The 15,767-nt window shown below is 45.4% G+C and overlaps 1 protein-coding gene across 1 annotated transcript; it reads right to left on the bottom strand.

Annotated features, from left to right (window-relative positions):
• Positions 1-2,308: 2,308 nt before the first annotated feature.
• LOC114032885 (vesicular integral-membrane protein VIP36-like) lies at positions 2,309-13,401 on the bottom strand. Its single transcript, XM_027848359.1, has 8 exons — positions 12,638-13,401; positions 12,181-12,299; positions 7,407-7,524; positions 6,973-7,052; positions 6,366-6,527; positions 6,106-6,220; positions 4,023-4,142; positions 2,309-3,157 (listed from the first exon to the last, which is right to left on the bottom strand). Exons 1-8 carry the CDS (start codon positions 12,855-12,857, stop codon positions 2,997-2,999), a joined length of 1,095 nt encoding a protein of 364 aa, XP_027704160.1. The 5' UTR covers positions 12,858-13,401; the 3' UTR covers positions 2,309-2,996.
• Between the last annotated feature and the right edge of the window lie 2,366 nt (positions 13,402-15,767).

Below are 15,767 nucleotides of genomic sequence, written 5' to 3' on the forward strand. Positions count from 1 at the left end.
GAACAAGCGGGCCAGCGCGCGCCGGCTCCCGCCTCTTACCCCGATCCGGACCCCCGCTCCGGCCCCGAGCGCGCTCCGCTCTACCGCCATCTTCCCCCACCAGCCGGCCGCTCTGCCACGTCCTGTCCTTGCGCCTCCGCGAAGCCTTGTGGGAAGGTGAGTCTCGCGGCTCAGGACTACAACTCCCGAGAGGCCTGGCGCTCGGATTCTCCGGCAACGCCCCGTTTAGGGTTCCATTTCCGGGGCTCCTCTAGGTGTCTGGAATCCAGTCTTCGCTCTCAGAAGACAGTGTTGACCGTGGAGGCAGATGGCTATAGGCCACTCCCGGGACTAGGGGGGCGGGGGGGGGGGGCGGTGTACGGCGTGGCCCGAGGCCCTAGATTAGATGGCTGGAAACTCGGATTATAGACTTAATTCTGACAGCATCCTCATTTGTAAAAATGGAGATAATGATTCATAACTACTGCCTCAAGGTGCTGTTTGGGAATCAGGCTTGTAATGAATGTGAAAGCCGGATAGACACACCCCATACCTCCCCTCCTCAATTTCACCATGGAGGAAAAAAATCTCACTGGCCTCAGCCCAGCCAGACACATCTGGACTATTGGGTTCAATTTTATGAACAAGTTTAGAGTGGTTCCTGAGAAGGGTCACCAGAATGGTCAAACGACCTGAACTAATGCCAACTGGGGATCAGATGAAAGCATTGGAAATGTTTACCAAAGAGAAGAGTGAAATTAAAGGGTTAGGACATTAGTGAAATTAAAGGGTTATTATAGGTTTTGAAGGATTTTATTTAACTTGATCCCACAGGTTAAGAGTAATCAGTTAGATTTCAGGTCAAAATTTTTCTGACAAATAAAAACTGTCCAAAAGTGGATAAATTGCTTCTAGTGATCTTCAAGCTGAGGGTGCATGCTGTAGACTACAATATAGAGGGAATTGCTGCTTTCCTATGGTTTCAACAAGAATTTATTTTTGTGTTGGGACTAAGTGACCTTTGAGATTCTTCCCAACACCGAGTCTAACTCTCAGGCTTTGGATGACTCAGGAGGGCAAAGAAATGTGGAAGTTTAACTATTGCTATGGTTGTTGGAATCACATACAAGGAAGAAGACCTCAGGGACCCTGAGATCCAATGAAAGAGCAGAGGAACTGCAGTGTGATCCTGAGGCCAGACACAACCTCCCAACTTGCTTCTTTCTCATGAATGTCAAGGATCACACCATAATTGATTTTTTTGTGGACTTGATTTCATAGTGTTGGGAACTCCCAACATGGAAAATACCCAGTGGACTTTCTGTAACTTAGTCTTGAATAAGTGAACAGTGGTAACACAGCTAGTATCAGGTAAGACTCAACAGAGGTCATTTTGACTCAAGGACTGCCATCAACCCACTCTTCTAGACTGCCTCTAATCATGAGGATGCAATGAGTTAGCAGATATAAATATACTTTGTTGTATTAAAAATGCTTCACAAATACACTAGCACTTAAGGAAATGAGTCATTCTGAAGTTTTCTGAAATGCTGAAGGCCTGCAACTTTCTTTCAATCATATTTGATTGAATACCAAAGCATCTGGCTGTCTTCAGTTTCCCACTGTGGACAGCTATACTAGACTAAAAAGTGTACTAGACTAAAGGCAGCTGCTGACCTGAATTAGTAGAGGGGATTTTTTCAGCATTAGTTTCCTATAATAATGTGGTAATAGTTTTGGACCAAACAGGCGTTTCTTCTCCATACTCTCTTCTCTCCAAACTATCAATCTCACTAAATCTCCTTTAAAAAATCTTGGGGGGCTCCTTTGCTTATTGAGTAAAGACCAAACAGGCCCCACTGTGTGCTACTCTACCTTTTCAACTGGATGTCACACTGCTTCTTTTGCCCTCAGCTCACCAGAACATTTTGTCATGTTACCGCCATGCCTTTATTAATAGTTCCTCATCCCTGAAATGTAACTCATCCCCCTTTTCACTGCTGCAATTTCTACCCATCTTCAATATCCAATCCAATTTACATGCCACCTTTCCTTGTAGGAAGCTTGCTGTTATCACCTATAAGGAATAACCTTCTCCTTTTTATTGTTTTACAAGCAGTGAACATATACCCCAGTTGTTTGTATGCATTTTTCCCCCTTACACAATTGACTCCAAGAGGGAAAAGCCCAACTAAATTGTATCTCCCTCAGGTCCAAGGACAATGTTCTGCACACAGTAAGTACATAAATAAGTGTTTGCTCAATAAAATGAGATGGTGCCATAACAACGCGCTGACATGGAGGAAGAAAGGCCTTTTCAACAAGCATGTGAGTTTGGTTATTCACTTTATTATGCAAAACTTCATAGTCCTTTGCTTTCCAGAGCTGCATCCTCACTCACTGCATCATTTCATTTCCAAGGCTGCAGCACTGACCACCTTCCCTTAGCCCGGGGCCTGGTTCAGGAGGTAGATGGAACGGCCATCTCAGAACCAGGAATCCCTGCTGGCACATAAGACTCCTACTGTGTTACTACGTCCTACAAGCGGAGACAAGTCACCAGCATTTATGTCTCTCCTGTGAGAGCCCCTACGGCCCCAAGCCCAAGCAGAGGACAAAAGCAGGGCTGAGCACTCAATAAACAGCTTTCTTTCACTGTTGCTGGGCTCGCAGCTGGGATGGGGAGGCCTTATCCATGGGCAGGAGACAGCAACTAAGGCCCAGTCACAGACCAGATAAGCCAGGCTTTTCTCCTTCCCTCTCTCTACTCCATTCTCCAAGCTAAGTTGACTCCAGGCCATAGTCCCGAAGTTCTTGTCACTTGCCCCAAGTTGGGCTAGAAACGAAATGTATGAAAATACTTTAAAATTACTTCTTTTCAAACAGGTTAAGAAATAAGGTGGTTGGGCTTTTTTTTTTTAAACAATCCCCAAGTAGAAAAGTTCACATTACTGCCTGAACCCCTGCACCAGGCTGCCCTTTTCCCTCACCCAATCATTCTCTTTCCCCACACCAAATCAGTAGAAACGCTTGTTCCTCTCCTGTCGCTTCTGAAACACCACAGCTCCCACCACAGCACACACGATGATCCCCAACAGGGCACAGAGCAGCAGCAGGAACACCTTCCACCCTGTCAGAGGGCCACTTCGGAAGTTCCCAGTGGGGTCATCCACGTTATCTGAGGAAGCAGAGGAGAGACTGAGAGCAGGGCACCAGGAAGAGGCCATTCCCCAGCCCCCTCCCAGATGCAGCGTATCCCCTGGAAAGCCAAGCCGAGCCAAATCACACAGCTGGAGGTTGGGACTGGGTCCTCCAGAGGGCACAAGAGTAACAGGACCTTCCACTAAAGTTTCCCTTCAGTGGCCAAGGCATAGACACGACCTTGACTTACTGAAGGGTATACATGCCAAAGGAGTGCAAGCTCCGGAAGGTCCTACCAAGTCAGAAAGGTTTCAAGGATGGGCCCAGGATGGATTGTGCTGTCACTCAAGAATGACCCTAGATAAATGTGGAGAGGCTTCATTACCAGATGGCTGGCTATGATGGGATAAATTTTTCTGACCAAAGCAATTCAATCCATTTACTAAGGCTGAGTCAAATAGGAGGGGGAGGGGGGAATTGGATCCTATGTCAGTGAGAGAGCACCCCCACAGGTATGGTCACAGATCATTTAAGAATTTATAACAAAATCATAGATTTAGAGCTAGAAGGGACCTCAGAGGCTCTCTGAGCAATCTCATTTTACAGATGAGGAAACTGAGGCCCACAAAATGGTTCACCCAAGTTCACACAGGTAGTAAGTAGCAGAGAGAAGAATCGAACCCAGATCCTCTGACTCCAAATGTAGGGTTCTTTCTCCTATCTCATGAGCTTTCTCTCTGTCAGAATCCATGGCATCACTATCCCTACCCCCATCCAACTACAGCCCCAGGCTCCCCAAAGTGGTCACACCATAGCTTCTATTGTTCTAGCCAAAGCCACAGCTTCTTAGCTAAAGGTCCCAGGAGCATGCTGGGGTCTCCCAGACTAGGCTGGAGACGCACCTTTGGGAGACTTGAGGAAGCTGACACTGGGCTCAATCTTGGTCCAGTCAATGTTATCCTCTTCTGGAGTGTGCTCCACCATCAGCTGGAATAACTTCATTGAGATGATATCGTGATTATCTGCAGGACAAGGGCATATAATAAACCATTCTGAAGTTCCTTCCTGTAGGTGAACCTACCTACCCAGCTAACAGGACCAGCAAACTCTGTCCTATTCTGTGCCCTCAACTCACCAGAACACATTTGGCAATGTTACTGCCATGCCTTTATTAAGGTTCCCTATCCCTGAAATGTCACCTATTCTCCTCTTCACCTTTCATAATTTCTACCTATCTTTGATAACCCAATTCAAATGTCATCTGTTAAGTTCTCCTGCAGCCTAGCCCCTGAAGCCCTTCATTCTTTCTCTCAGCATAAGAATTCCAGAGTTGAACCAAATTCCTCCCCTAAGTGAATCTCACAGCTGGAAGGGATCTTAGAGGTCATCTCGTACAAGCCTTACCTTCAAGCACAAATCTGGTCTACAGCATCTCTGATGACAGCATATCTATCTTCTCCAATAATTTCACTGACTGAGAACTCACTACCTTCCTAAGAAGCTAATTTTGTGGGGGGTTTTGACAGTTCTAACTAATATGCAAAGCTGAAATCTGTCTCCCTGTTACTCTCCTCATTGGTACTGCTTCTGCTCTCTGGGATCAAGCAGAACAAGTCTAATCTGTCCATTAGAGCCTCAGTTAACAGGAGTACAATGGCAGGGTCACCCATTATATTTTCAACACTTGCCTTCTCTGTAATACAGCTCTGCCACAGTATTGGCTCAAAAGGAGCTTGCTTACAACCCACTGAACTCTCCTGACTTTTCCCACACAAGTTACTACTGAGCATGTACTTCTACAGCCCAAACTTGCTATCAAGAAAATCAACTGCAGAAGAACAGGATTGTGCATTTAGCCCCATTAAATATCATCTCAGTAGATTTGGATGATCGTTCTGGATTGTTCCAACAAATCCAAGATATGGCATCTGTAAATGTGGTAAACATTCCATATATTCCTTCATCCAAATCACTGATAAAAATGTCCACACAGAACAGAGGGAAGGGTAGAGCCCTGTAATTGCCACTAGGTGTCCTTCCAGATTGACATCAGCCCAATACTCAACACTTTTTGGGTCTGATCTTTCAACCAGTCTGAATCCAGTTATTATCCTCAGTTTTCCATCTTGTTAACAAAGACGTATTTACCAAAGGACACTCTCTCAAACACTCTGCTGAAATGCAGGTATGCTAGGTCTATGGCATCTCACTGGTCCAACCAGCTTGTAACCCTAGCAAGACTGAAGATGGACTTAACGGGGATGGAATCCCAGATCTCAGAACTCACCAAGTTCCCGGGCATCACCTTCCATTTTTGAAAAGTTCTCATTGTCAGCAAGTTTTTCCTTAAATCAAGCGCAAATTCACCTCTCTACAACTTCCACCCAGTGCTCATTTGGGCCCAGGCAGAATCTAATCTAAGACAGCAGTCATGCCCTTTTCTAATTCTTCTCTCCTCCAGGTTAAACATCCCTAATTCCTTCAACTGATTCTTGATACCTAACACAACTTTGCAACCAATGTCCTTATCAAACTATAGCACCCAGAACCAACCACAATGCTCCAAATGTGGTCTGACCAACTCAGAGCAGAGTGGTCCTCCTATGTTCTAGGCACCATGGTTGTCTTGACTGAACTTAAGAAAGGAGTCAGAAAAATTGATGTCTTGTTGCCCAGATGACTCACACGGAGCTGGCCTCAGCTGGCACTAAAACCCCCAAATCTTTTTCACAGAAATGAATATCTAGCTTGTGCCTTCCCTATCCTGTACTTAAGAAGCAGCTAGGAATCTCCCAGCCTGGAAGCTCCTCGCTGACTCTTTATGGTACTTTATGCTGACCAAAGTCATTCCCCCTTCCCCAATACCGAGGGGGGGGGAGGGACCCACGGGAAGCAGACACTGAAGTTGCCCCAAATTGCCCCATGCCTCACTGAAAGACATTCTCACAAATACTTCTCAGTCCACTCAGTTCCCAAGGTTCTCACCAGAAAGGTCACCCGTGCCAGCTGAGGCACCAAAGTAGTAGCCAGTAGGTAGCTGCACTCCAGAAATGTCGATACAGTTCTTCCATTCATTCTTATCTTCTACATCTGTCATCACCTAGGGTGTAGAGGTGAAAGATAAAGAAAGATAAAACTGGTTGTCATGCTATCACAGCCCTCCCTTAGCTTTCTAACACCAGCCCTCGGCTCAAGTTGCCAATGCCCAGCTCCTAAAGGAAGTCCATGAGAGTACATCTACTCACCGTCAGGCGGCCTCGAGAGTAGCGCACAGCCAGAAAAGTATCATGATTTTGGTTGCGGAAGTCAGCTGTGCAGCCTGCCAGCTCTGTCCATCTTCCATCCTTGCTGTGATCATATGTCAGGGAGCCATTGTTCACCATCACTGATATATATGGAAATACACGCTACAGGCAGAAACAGAGACACCTATCATTCCAATGCCTGAGTCACTGGTTTCCTACCCAAAAAGGAAATAAGAGTTCAGCCCAAAGTCAAGGCAACAGCATGGGACAGTGGAAAGAACACTGGATTCTCACAGGACACAAACTGAAATATCCACTCTAACACTTAGCACCCAGTGTAACTATAGTCAGATCATTCTATCTCTCAGGGCCTCAGTTTCCTCATTTATAAAATGAAGAGGGTCCCCTTCAGCTTTCTATCTCGAAGCCTTTAAGAGGTTGGACTAGATGGATTTCTAGGGTCCCTTCTAGTTTAAAATCCTGTGAGACAATAGGAAACAATAGTTTTATTCAGAGATTAGGTAGAAGGTCTGGACTGATTGAGTTAGGGCCTGGCTCTCCCACAACATATCCTAGTTCAACTCATCAAGTATATCCAGGGTCGTACCTCAGTAGCTTCATCATTGGGGTAAGTGTCCAGGAAGATGGCCAGTCCATGGAAGTTGTCCTTGCTTCCAAACACAGGACCTACAGCAGATAGAAAGGATGGTTCCAGTCCCATAGTTTAAAAAGATTCCTTATTCCCCCCAAAACAGAAGTCACTAGCAGAGTATAAAGATGACCCTATTATTTTCTTTGCTCTCCAACCAGCAAGGAATATACTTATCAGTTATCAACAAACCCTTCCCCACCTCACCCCTTTCATCCCTCCAAGAAGGATAACACTGGCCCATTATACTGGCCTCCACAGATGCAAATGAGTGCATGGCTGTAAGCTTTGGGCTTATCCAGGGAGGACCACCATTCCCCAGGGTCCAAGGTAAAGGAATGACGTGCTTGCTGCAATACCCAGTGGAGAGGGTCTGGTCATCTTAACCCCACCTGGCACAAGGCGGTCCCTGGTGTACCACAGAGCAAAGCCGTCTCCATGGAGGCTCTTCTTTCCAAGGCCATGGACTTTGAAATGGACATGCATCTCCCAATCCTTGAGGAAGCAGGGCTGGTGGAAAACAGAGGCTGTCAGGGCCAGCACAGTCCCACAAATCACTAGGTTTTATCTTCATGACCAAAAAGCAAGGTCCTAAGGGGCAGGGGCCAGTGATTTCTACTCTTTTTGTTTTTTAATTCCCCTACCACTACGGCAATAACTTTGTTGTTCAGTGGATCTAGCGCTCATGATCCCAAAGACATCTTTGTATACGCTGATGTTTCTGAACCACAACACCAAATCGGAATTGGGCCTCACAACAACTCAGCTTCTATCCCCACAAAATATGACATGGTACAGTCATAGAGAAGGAAAGAGCATGATATTGTGCAAAAAGGACTGGAAGTGGAGTCAGAAGACCTAAATGTGACATCCAGCCCTGCAAGTTACTAGCTATGCATCCTTAGGCCAGTCACTTTCCCTCTGTGGGCCTCAGTTTTCCTTGCTGTAAAATAATCAGGGGGTTAGATTTGATATCCCTAAAGGTCCCACCCACCTCTAAACTCCAAGGTTCTCAGACTTTAGACATGACATACAGTTTCTTAGGGCCTTAGGTTTTTCATCTATGACATGCAGAGGTCAGTGGGATTTTGACCTCTGAGGCCTCTTCTTATTCTAAGGTCTGGGATTCTGAGTGTGAACACTTGTACACCACAAGGACCAGGCTATGTCACCTGTGTGCCAAGGAGCTTACTAAGAGACAGTATGGACTACCAGACAGAAATTCGGGCTTTACAAGGTCTTAGGGTTATAAAGCCCATGTTCTGGGAGGACTGCTTACTTTATACAACCGTTAAATCAAGCAGAACCCACAGGCATACAGAAACCACTGGGAAATAGTTAAAGTCTTCTCTAGCTATCAGGAAATTGCATACTGAAACCAATGTGGCAACACAGAGCTATGCCGACAACTGTAAACACACAGAGGCACAAACTGAGGCACAACTACAAAGCAATGAGCTAACATAAATTGATGTTCTTTAGCAATTTAGGTGTCTGCCAGTGTTTGCTGGCAGAGTTGCAAACTGCTCCAACAATCCTGGAGAGCAATTTGGAATTATGCCTAAAGGGCTATAAAGCTGTTAATAGCCTTTGGTCCAGCAATACCACAACTAGGTCTCAATCCCAAAGGGATCAAAGAAAGAGGAAAAGGACCTACACGTACAAAAATATTTATAGCAGCTCTTATTGTGGTGGCAAAGAACTGGAAATCGAGGGGATGTCCATCAACTGGGGAATGGCTGAACAAGTTGTGGTTTATAATTGTGATGGAATACTATTGTTCTATAAGAAATGATGAACAGGATAGTTTCAGAAAAACCTGGGAGGTCTTATTTGAACTGATCCAAAGTGAAGAGAGCAGAACCAGGAGAACACTGTACAAAGTAACAGCAATATCTAAAAATAATCAACTGTGAAAGACTTAGCTTCTCTAATCAACACAATGATCCACGACAATCCAAAGGACTTAATGAAACATGATGAAAATGTTTTCCATCTCCAGGGAGAGAAAGAACTGATGAACTCTGAGCCCAGATTGAAGCATGCTTTTTTCACTTTATTTTTCTTGCTTTTTTGTTGTTGTTGTTGTTAAGGCAACATGGCTAACATGGAAATATGTTTTACAAGACTTCAAAATTTCAAAAAATGTAACTGATATCCTATACTGCTTGTCTTATCAATAGGTGGGAGAGGGTCTGGAGGAAGGGAGAGAAATGTAAAAAAAAAAAAAAAGAAGTTAAATAAGAAAAAAAAAGAAAAAATCAACAATCAGCTTGCCAATTAGACGTAGCTCCAAATACTTTCCTGCACTTCCTCCACTCCTAGATTGAGTGAGTGCCAGGCAGATAATCCATCATGTAGCAGGGGCAGCCATGACTCTTACTCTCAGCTTCTATTTTAAGTAAGTTGTTCCTTTTATTTGGGGGGAGGGGGAAGGAATGTTTTCTAAATGCCAGTTAAGGGATCAGTTATGTTGGTCTACAAAACTATTATTCCCTTATTTCTCAAAACCTAAACTTTAAACAAATCTGACAACTCTTCCTCTTCCCTAAATCCTGCTTCTTCCACACTCAGTTTTAACTCTCAGTTCCAGTATAAAAGTGGAAGTATTTTAGATTCTTTACTCATCCTGAAAATAGAACGAGTTGAGAAGCACTAATACAGAATTAGTATTACTACAAAATTAGAACTAGTTAAAAGTTGGTCATGGTACATGACTCTACTCTCCCTTCTTTCCTTCCTTTCTTTCTCTCTTTCTTTTCTTTCTTCCTTCCTTTTCTTTCTCTCTCTTTTTTCTTTTTCTCTTTCTTTCTTTCTTTCTTTCTCTTACTAAGTAAGCTTGGAGTAGGAACTTGAAGGACAAAGGTGTTTTGGGGATGGAGAGTGATATGAGAGGGCATGCTGAAGTCCCTGGAAGTGACTTCATGCTGATCTCTCAAGCTTTTAGGTGTCAGTACTGGTGTTAATTGCTAACTGGTTAATATGCAAGACAATGACCTACTATAAATTCTGAAGGGAGCTAATGCAGAGGCAGAGGCAGCTAGAAGGCTCAGTAGATAGAGCTCTGGGCCTGGAGCTGGGAAGACCTGGAGAAGGAAATGGCAAACCACTCCAGTATCTTTGCCAAGAAAACCCATGAATGGGTCACAGAGTCAGATACAATTGAACAACATGCCGAGGCATTGCTGGGAAAGAAAAATTAATATGGCATATCATTCAAGTATTCAAGGAACAGACAGTGCAGGAAGAGAGACAAGCCTTAACAATGGACAGGCTAGAATTCCTGAGCTAGAGGGCATATAAGAAATCATCTAGTCCAACATTCTCATCACATAGAGCAACAAACTGTTTCCCATAAAGGCAATGTGACTTGGCCAAGGACATACAGCTAATTAGAGTCAGGGGCTGAGTCTCAGATGCCTAGACTGCCTACCCCCTGCCTTTCCCATTACACTTTGCTGCCTCTCACCATGTCTAAAAGAAACCACCACCCTTCCCGAAAGTCATGCTCACTTCTCTCCTATCCTTCACTACTAAAGCCACAGTTGCTAATTCATGTTGCTTCTACCTTCATAACACTTCTGGAATCCACTCCTCTATCACTCCAATTTAGGTGCTTAACACCTTTTGCCTGGACTACTGCAACAGCCTTCTAATGGGTCTCTCTACCTGTAGTTTCTTCTCTTTCCAGTCCATCCCTCCATATAGCAGCCAACTGATACTCCTAAAGCATATGTCAATTCTCTGCTCAAAAAGCTTCAGTGGTTCTGTACTTAATTCTAGGATAAAATACAAACTCCTTTATTTGGTATTTTAGACCCTCATATTCTGGCCCAAAATTAACATTTTACACTGACATATTATCCCTCCCACCTATACCTACACAATCTACTTTATAGCCAAATTGGCCTACCTGCTGCTTCCCACAGGTAACATCCTATCTCCCACCTCCATTCCTTTGCAAAAGCTGGCTGGCATGCTTGGAATGCTCTCCCTTCTCAATTCCATCTCTCAGAATTCCCAGCTCCCTTCATGACTACGCTCAGGTGTTACTTTCTATATACTACCTTTCCTGATCTTGTTAGTACTCTCCTCATTACTTTGCATTTTCTTTGTATGTATCTTATATGCACATTTACCTGTTAACATGTTGTTTTCCCCAGTAGGCTATAAGACAAATTTTTTTAATTTTATCTTTACCATGTTCCTAGTACCTGGCACTTAGTAGGTGCTTATTCCATCTATCACTAGAGACACTAGAAGTTGAGGAAAGAGGTTCTCTCTGTAAGTGACACTGTCTCTGGAGTAGAAAGTGTAGGAAACAGAGTGTATCAACGGGAGATGACCTTAAGCAAGCCACTTAGCCTCCTACTCTGTTGTGAGATTAGGCTGTCTGATATTTAAAACTCCTTTATAGCTCTGACATTCTACATTCTAACTTTTTGTAACCACATGAAAGCTTCAAGTGAGAAAGCTACTATAAATGTTCTACAGAGGAAACCTGGATGTGAAAAGGATGAATGAGATGAGTTGTAACTGAAGACATGGAGAGAAAGTGACAGCAGGGCACTCGTGGCTATGTTTGAACTCAGTGGAGAAGAGATAGAAGATTCTGAAGCAAAGGGAGGAAACTGGGCAGGTTGCCAAAGTTCCAGGACAGGGATCAAAGGATTAGGAAGAGTTAGCTCTTCTCAAAGTTGGGCCCCAGCCAAATGCTGCCTTGCCACAAAGTTCTCATTTCACTCTAGTTTCCTCAAAGTAGTGCTTACAAATGCTCATTTTGAGGTTTTCACCCGGACAAGGAAATGTCAGAAACATGATCACACAAAACCAAGGTATGGTTACCAGTAGTATAAAAGAGATATGTGCAAAGCCAGACCCTCATCATCACAAACTAGTTTATTCATATATTTGGCACCCTTCCTTTAAGCAATGTCACCCTCACAGAAAGACTTCACCCATTTTGCTGAGTCTGTCCTTCCTAAGTGATTTCCATACTGTACAAGCTCCCCACAGTCAAAGAACTCCTCTTTTGTGAATGATGTCTCTTGGGTGACCCAGAAAAGGGAAAATGGAAGACAGCACTTTCCTTAATCCATGGAAATTGACCGAAGTCAAGAGTAAAACCCATTTACTCCCTGTCCACAGCCTGGTGCTCAAAATTACCTGGTGGTTCCAGATAGAGCCCTCTTTGCTAGGTTCATCGGGGGTCAGGCGGATGTACTGGCTGGTAAGCATGGTGCTGCCTTGGAAATCCCAGAGGGGCATGGAGCTGGATCCGACCCCTACAGAGTCGACAGAGAGTAGATTTAGAGATGCCAAATGTGAGGAATCCGGGAGTGGGGGCGGGTAGAGAAGGCTCCTGATGGTCCAGGTCTCTCTCAATGGGCAAGACTGAAGACTGACTGATGGCGAAAAGCCCTAAGGGAAAGCTAGACAGGAGCCAGCCAGGAGAGTGCTGACCCAGGCAAGTTTGGCGGTCCATGGGAACTTTCTCAGCAACACTGGGACCCAGTCCCAACCCCTCAACCGCGGTCCAGGATCAGATCTGGCGTCCCAGGGTCTCCCTTCCTCCTCCTCCCCCGCCTCGGGCCACGCCCCCGGCCCCTCCCCCCTTGCTCACCCTGGTAGGGTTTAATCAGCGAGTGCTCGCGCTTCAGGTGCTCATTGTTGCCGTTGGTGATGTCAGAAGTCGCAGGCTGGGGGGCGGGTGCGACCAATAAAAGCAGCAGCAACAGGAGAACCGGCGGGAAAGGGCTTAGACTCCCCCCAATTCGCGACCTATGGCATCCCCAGCACCAACCCCAACCTGCCCCGAACCCGGCTGCAGCCCCAGCCGCCATCCTCCTCGCCTCTCCCTAACTTCCGTCAGCTTTACTTCCGCCTTCCGGGAGCATTCTCCAATAACTTCCGGCCGGAAACAAAAGGAAAAGGAGTTGCTGGAAAACAGAATAGGCGAGTTTCGCAGCTATAAGCTAAAAACCTGGCCGGCTGAATTTCTCTGATGCCTCTAGTTTTCTTCCTCTCCCAGAGAAGTTCGGAAATCTGGCCTTCCCGGTTTCTTAGAGGGTGGGACAGGAACCTCTACAAGACAAAAACTTTAGCCAATCATGGAGGAGCACGTTTGGTGCCGAATCCAATAAAGAAGCAGAAGGCGTATCTTCAGAGTCGCTGGAGCCTTAGGTTCCGGACTACAAAAGACTCTTGCTCCCAGCAGGCAGCGCGCCTAGCGGGGCATTTTGGGACTAGTAATCCAAGTGAGCAGCGTTCTCCCGCGGAGCAGCAATTAACTTAACACTCCGCCGAACCTCAGTCTACCCTTCTGTCTAGAGTGCAGAATAGGATTGCTTCTCTGAACCGCCCAGCAACGGGAAGGAGCCGGTCAAATGAAATCCCCAGTCCTCTCAACCCAGTCCCTAGCTTCACGCCTGTGCCCCAGCCCCGCCCCCAGCCCAACCTCACGGAGCTTTAGCCCCGCCCCATGCTTTGGCTCCCTTAATCCCGCCCCTTGTCCCACCCCTTGTTTTGTCTCCTTTAGCCCCGCCCCTAGCTCAATTTCCTTATGTAGTCATTTCTAGCTCCGCCTCCAGCTCCACCTTCGCGTCTCGGCCTTGCCCCTAGCTCCACCTCGGTAGCTTGTCCCCCTCCAGCTCCACCTCCGCCACACCCGCAAAGGTTGTCAGCTCCTCCCTAGCCCCCCCCCCCACCTAGGTCCCTCCCCCCCCCCGCCTCACGCTGCTGCTCCGCTGCCTTCTTTCCTTCCTTCCTTCCTTCCTCTAGGACCAAACCCACCTAGCACCTTTTCCGCCCGCCCCCACCCTCCTCGCCCTGGATCCTCTAATGAGCCCTTAGGTGTGCTCAGCATCCCTCCATCACTCTCTCCTTCAATGGTTTCTTTTGCCAGTCCCTTAATACTGTAAGAATGTAGAAGCTGGGCTAATGACTGGCAGAGAAGGCAGAAAAGAGAATTAATGCATTAAAAAAAAAAATTAGCAACAATTTTTGTAGTGTCGAAGGAAATTCGAGTGTGCCCATATAAGCTGGAGAATGGCTAAACAAATTGGTATACAAATGTGGTATATTAATGTAATGTGTAAGTCAGTCAGTCAATAAACATTTCTTAAACATTTGTTATCTGCTACGTGCCAGACCCTGTACTAAGAGCTGGGGATACAAAAAGAGGCCAAAGACAATGCCAGCCCTCAAGGAGTCCACGATCTAATGGAGGACACATAGCAAACATAGATGTACAGAAAAACTACATATAGGACAAACAGGACATAGAAGAGGGAAGGTACAAGAATTAAGAGGGGTTAGAAGAGGCTTCCTGTAGAAGATGAGATTTTAGTCAAGACTCAAAGGAAGCCATAGAGGTTAGTAGGCTGAGATGGGGAATATTCAGGCATGGGGGCAACATGAGAAAATGCCTAGAGCTTAGAGATGGGGTGTTTTGTTCATGGAACAGCCAGAAGCCCAGTGTCACTGGATTGAAGAGTACAAAGTGGGGAGTTTGGTATAAAAAGACTGGAAAGGCAGGAGGGGAAGGACTTTGAACACCAAACAGAATTTTGTATTTCATCCTGGAGGCAATTAGAGAGCTATGGGGGGGGAGGCTGTGTGTGGGATGTGGTTAGACACGTGCTTTAATAAAAATCGCTTTGGTGGCTAAATTCAGGATGGATTAGAGTGGTGAGAAATTGAGGCAGGTAGACCCACTAGTAGGCTACTGCAGTAATCCATCCCTGAGGTGATGAAGGCCTGACCAGAGTGGTGGCAGTGTTATAGGAGAGAAGAGGTCGTTTTGAGAGATGTTGCAAAGGTGAAATGGAAAAGGCTTTGGCAACAGTTTAAATATGGGGGATGAGAGACAGTGAAGCATTCCAGGATAACTCCTAGGTTTCTAGCCTGAAGGACTGGGAGGATGGTGTGGTGGTGGAGAAGATAATGAGTTCTGTTTTGGACATGTTTTAAGATGTCTACTGGACATCTAGTTCAGTATATCTAAAAAGCAGTTGGAGATGGAAGACTGGGGGTCAAGAAAGAAATTAGGGCAGGATAGGTACATTTGAGAATCATCAGCAGAGAGATGGTAATAAAATCCATGGGAGCTGATAAAATCATCAAGTGCCTGCTGCAAGTCACTTAATCTTGTTTACCTCAGTTTCTCATCTGTACAATAAGCTGGAGAAGAAAAAAAAAATAAGCTGGAGAAGAATGGCAAATTACTCCAGTATCTTTGCCGAGAAAACTCCAAATTGGGTCACAGAGAGTCAGATATGACTGAAACGACTCCACAAATCCTGACTTCAGACAACAGACCATGAAGAATAAGGCATACATTTTCAGACATAGCCAACAGGTTGGTTTGTTTTGCTTAGAAGTACTCTTTTGTTATAATGGAGAAGAGTCGTAAGTCACTGAGAAGTGACAGTGATGTTAAAAAGGGCATCAGCAAAATCTTTTTTTTTTTTGGTTGGGCAATGGGGGTTAAGTGACTTGCCTAGGGTTACACAGCTAGTGAGTGTTATGTGTCTGAGGCCAGATTTGAACTCGGGTCCTCCTGAATCCAGGGCCAGTGCTTTATCCACCATGCCACCTAGCCGTCCCAACAAAATCTTTTTTAAAGGAAGAGTGAGGCTGTTTAGTGGGTCTAGTATAATAATATGAGAAAAATTAGGGGCAGAGCATCATACTAGGTGCTAGGGAAGATTTGAAGCTTAGATAAAGACACAAGCCGTACTCTCAAAGACCTT

The sequence above is a fragment of the Vombatus ursinus genome, unplaced genomic scaffold, assembly GCF_900497805.2.
Source record: "Vombatus ursinus unplaced genomic scaffold, bare-nosed wombat genome assembly UNPS02005770.1, whole genome shotgun sequence".
In the NCBI taxonomy this organism is placed as follows: domain Eukaryota; kingdom Metazoa; phylum Chordata; class Mammalia; order Diprotodontia; family Vombatidae; genus Vombatus; species Vombatus ursinus.

Coding starts and splice junctions, on each gene's coding strand:
- LOC114032885 (XM_027848359.1), bottom strand. CDS start 12,857: ATGGCGGCTGGGGCTGCAGCCGGGTTCGGGGCAGGTTGGGGTTGGTGC. Junction 6,221..6,365: donor ACTCTCGAGGCCGCCTGACG/GTGAGTAGATGT, acceptor TCTACACCCTAG/GTGATGACAGATGTAGAAGA. Junction 4,143..6,105: donor TGGCACGGGTGACCTTTCTG/GTGAGAACCTTG, acceptor CTTGTCCTGCAG/ATAATCACGATATCATCTCA.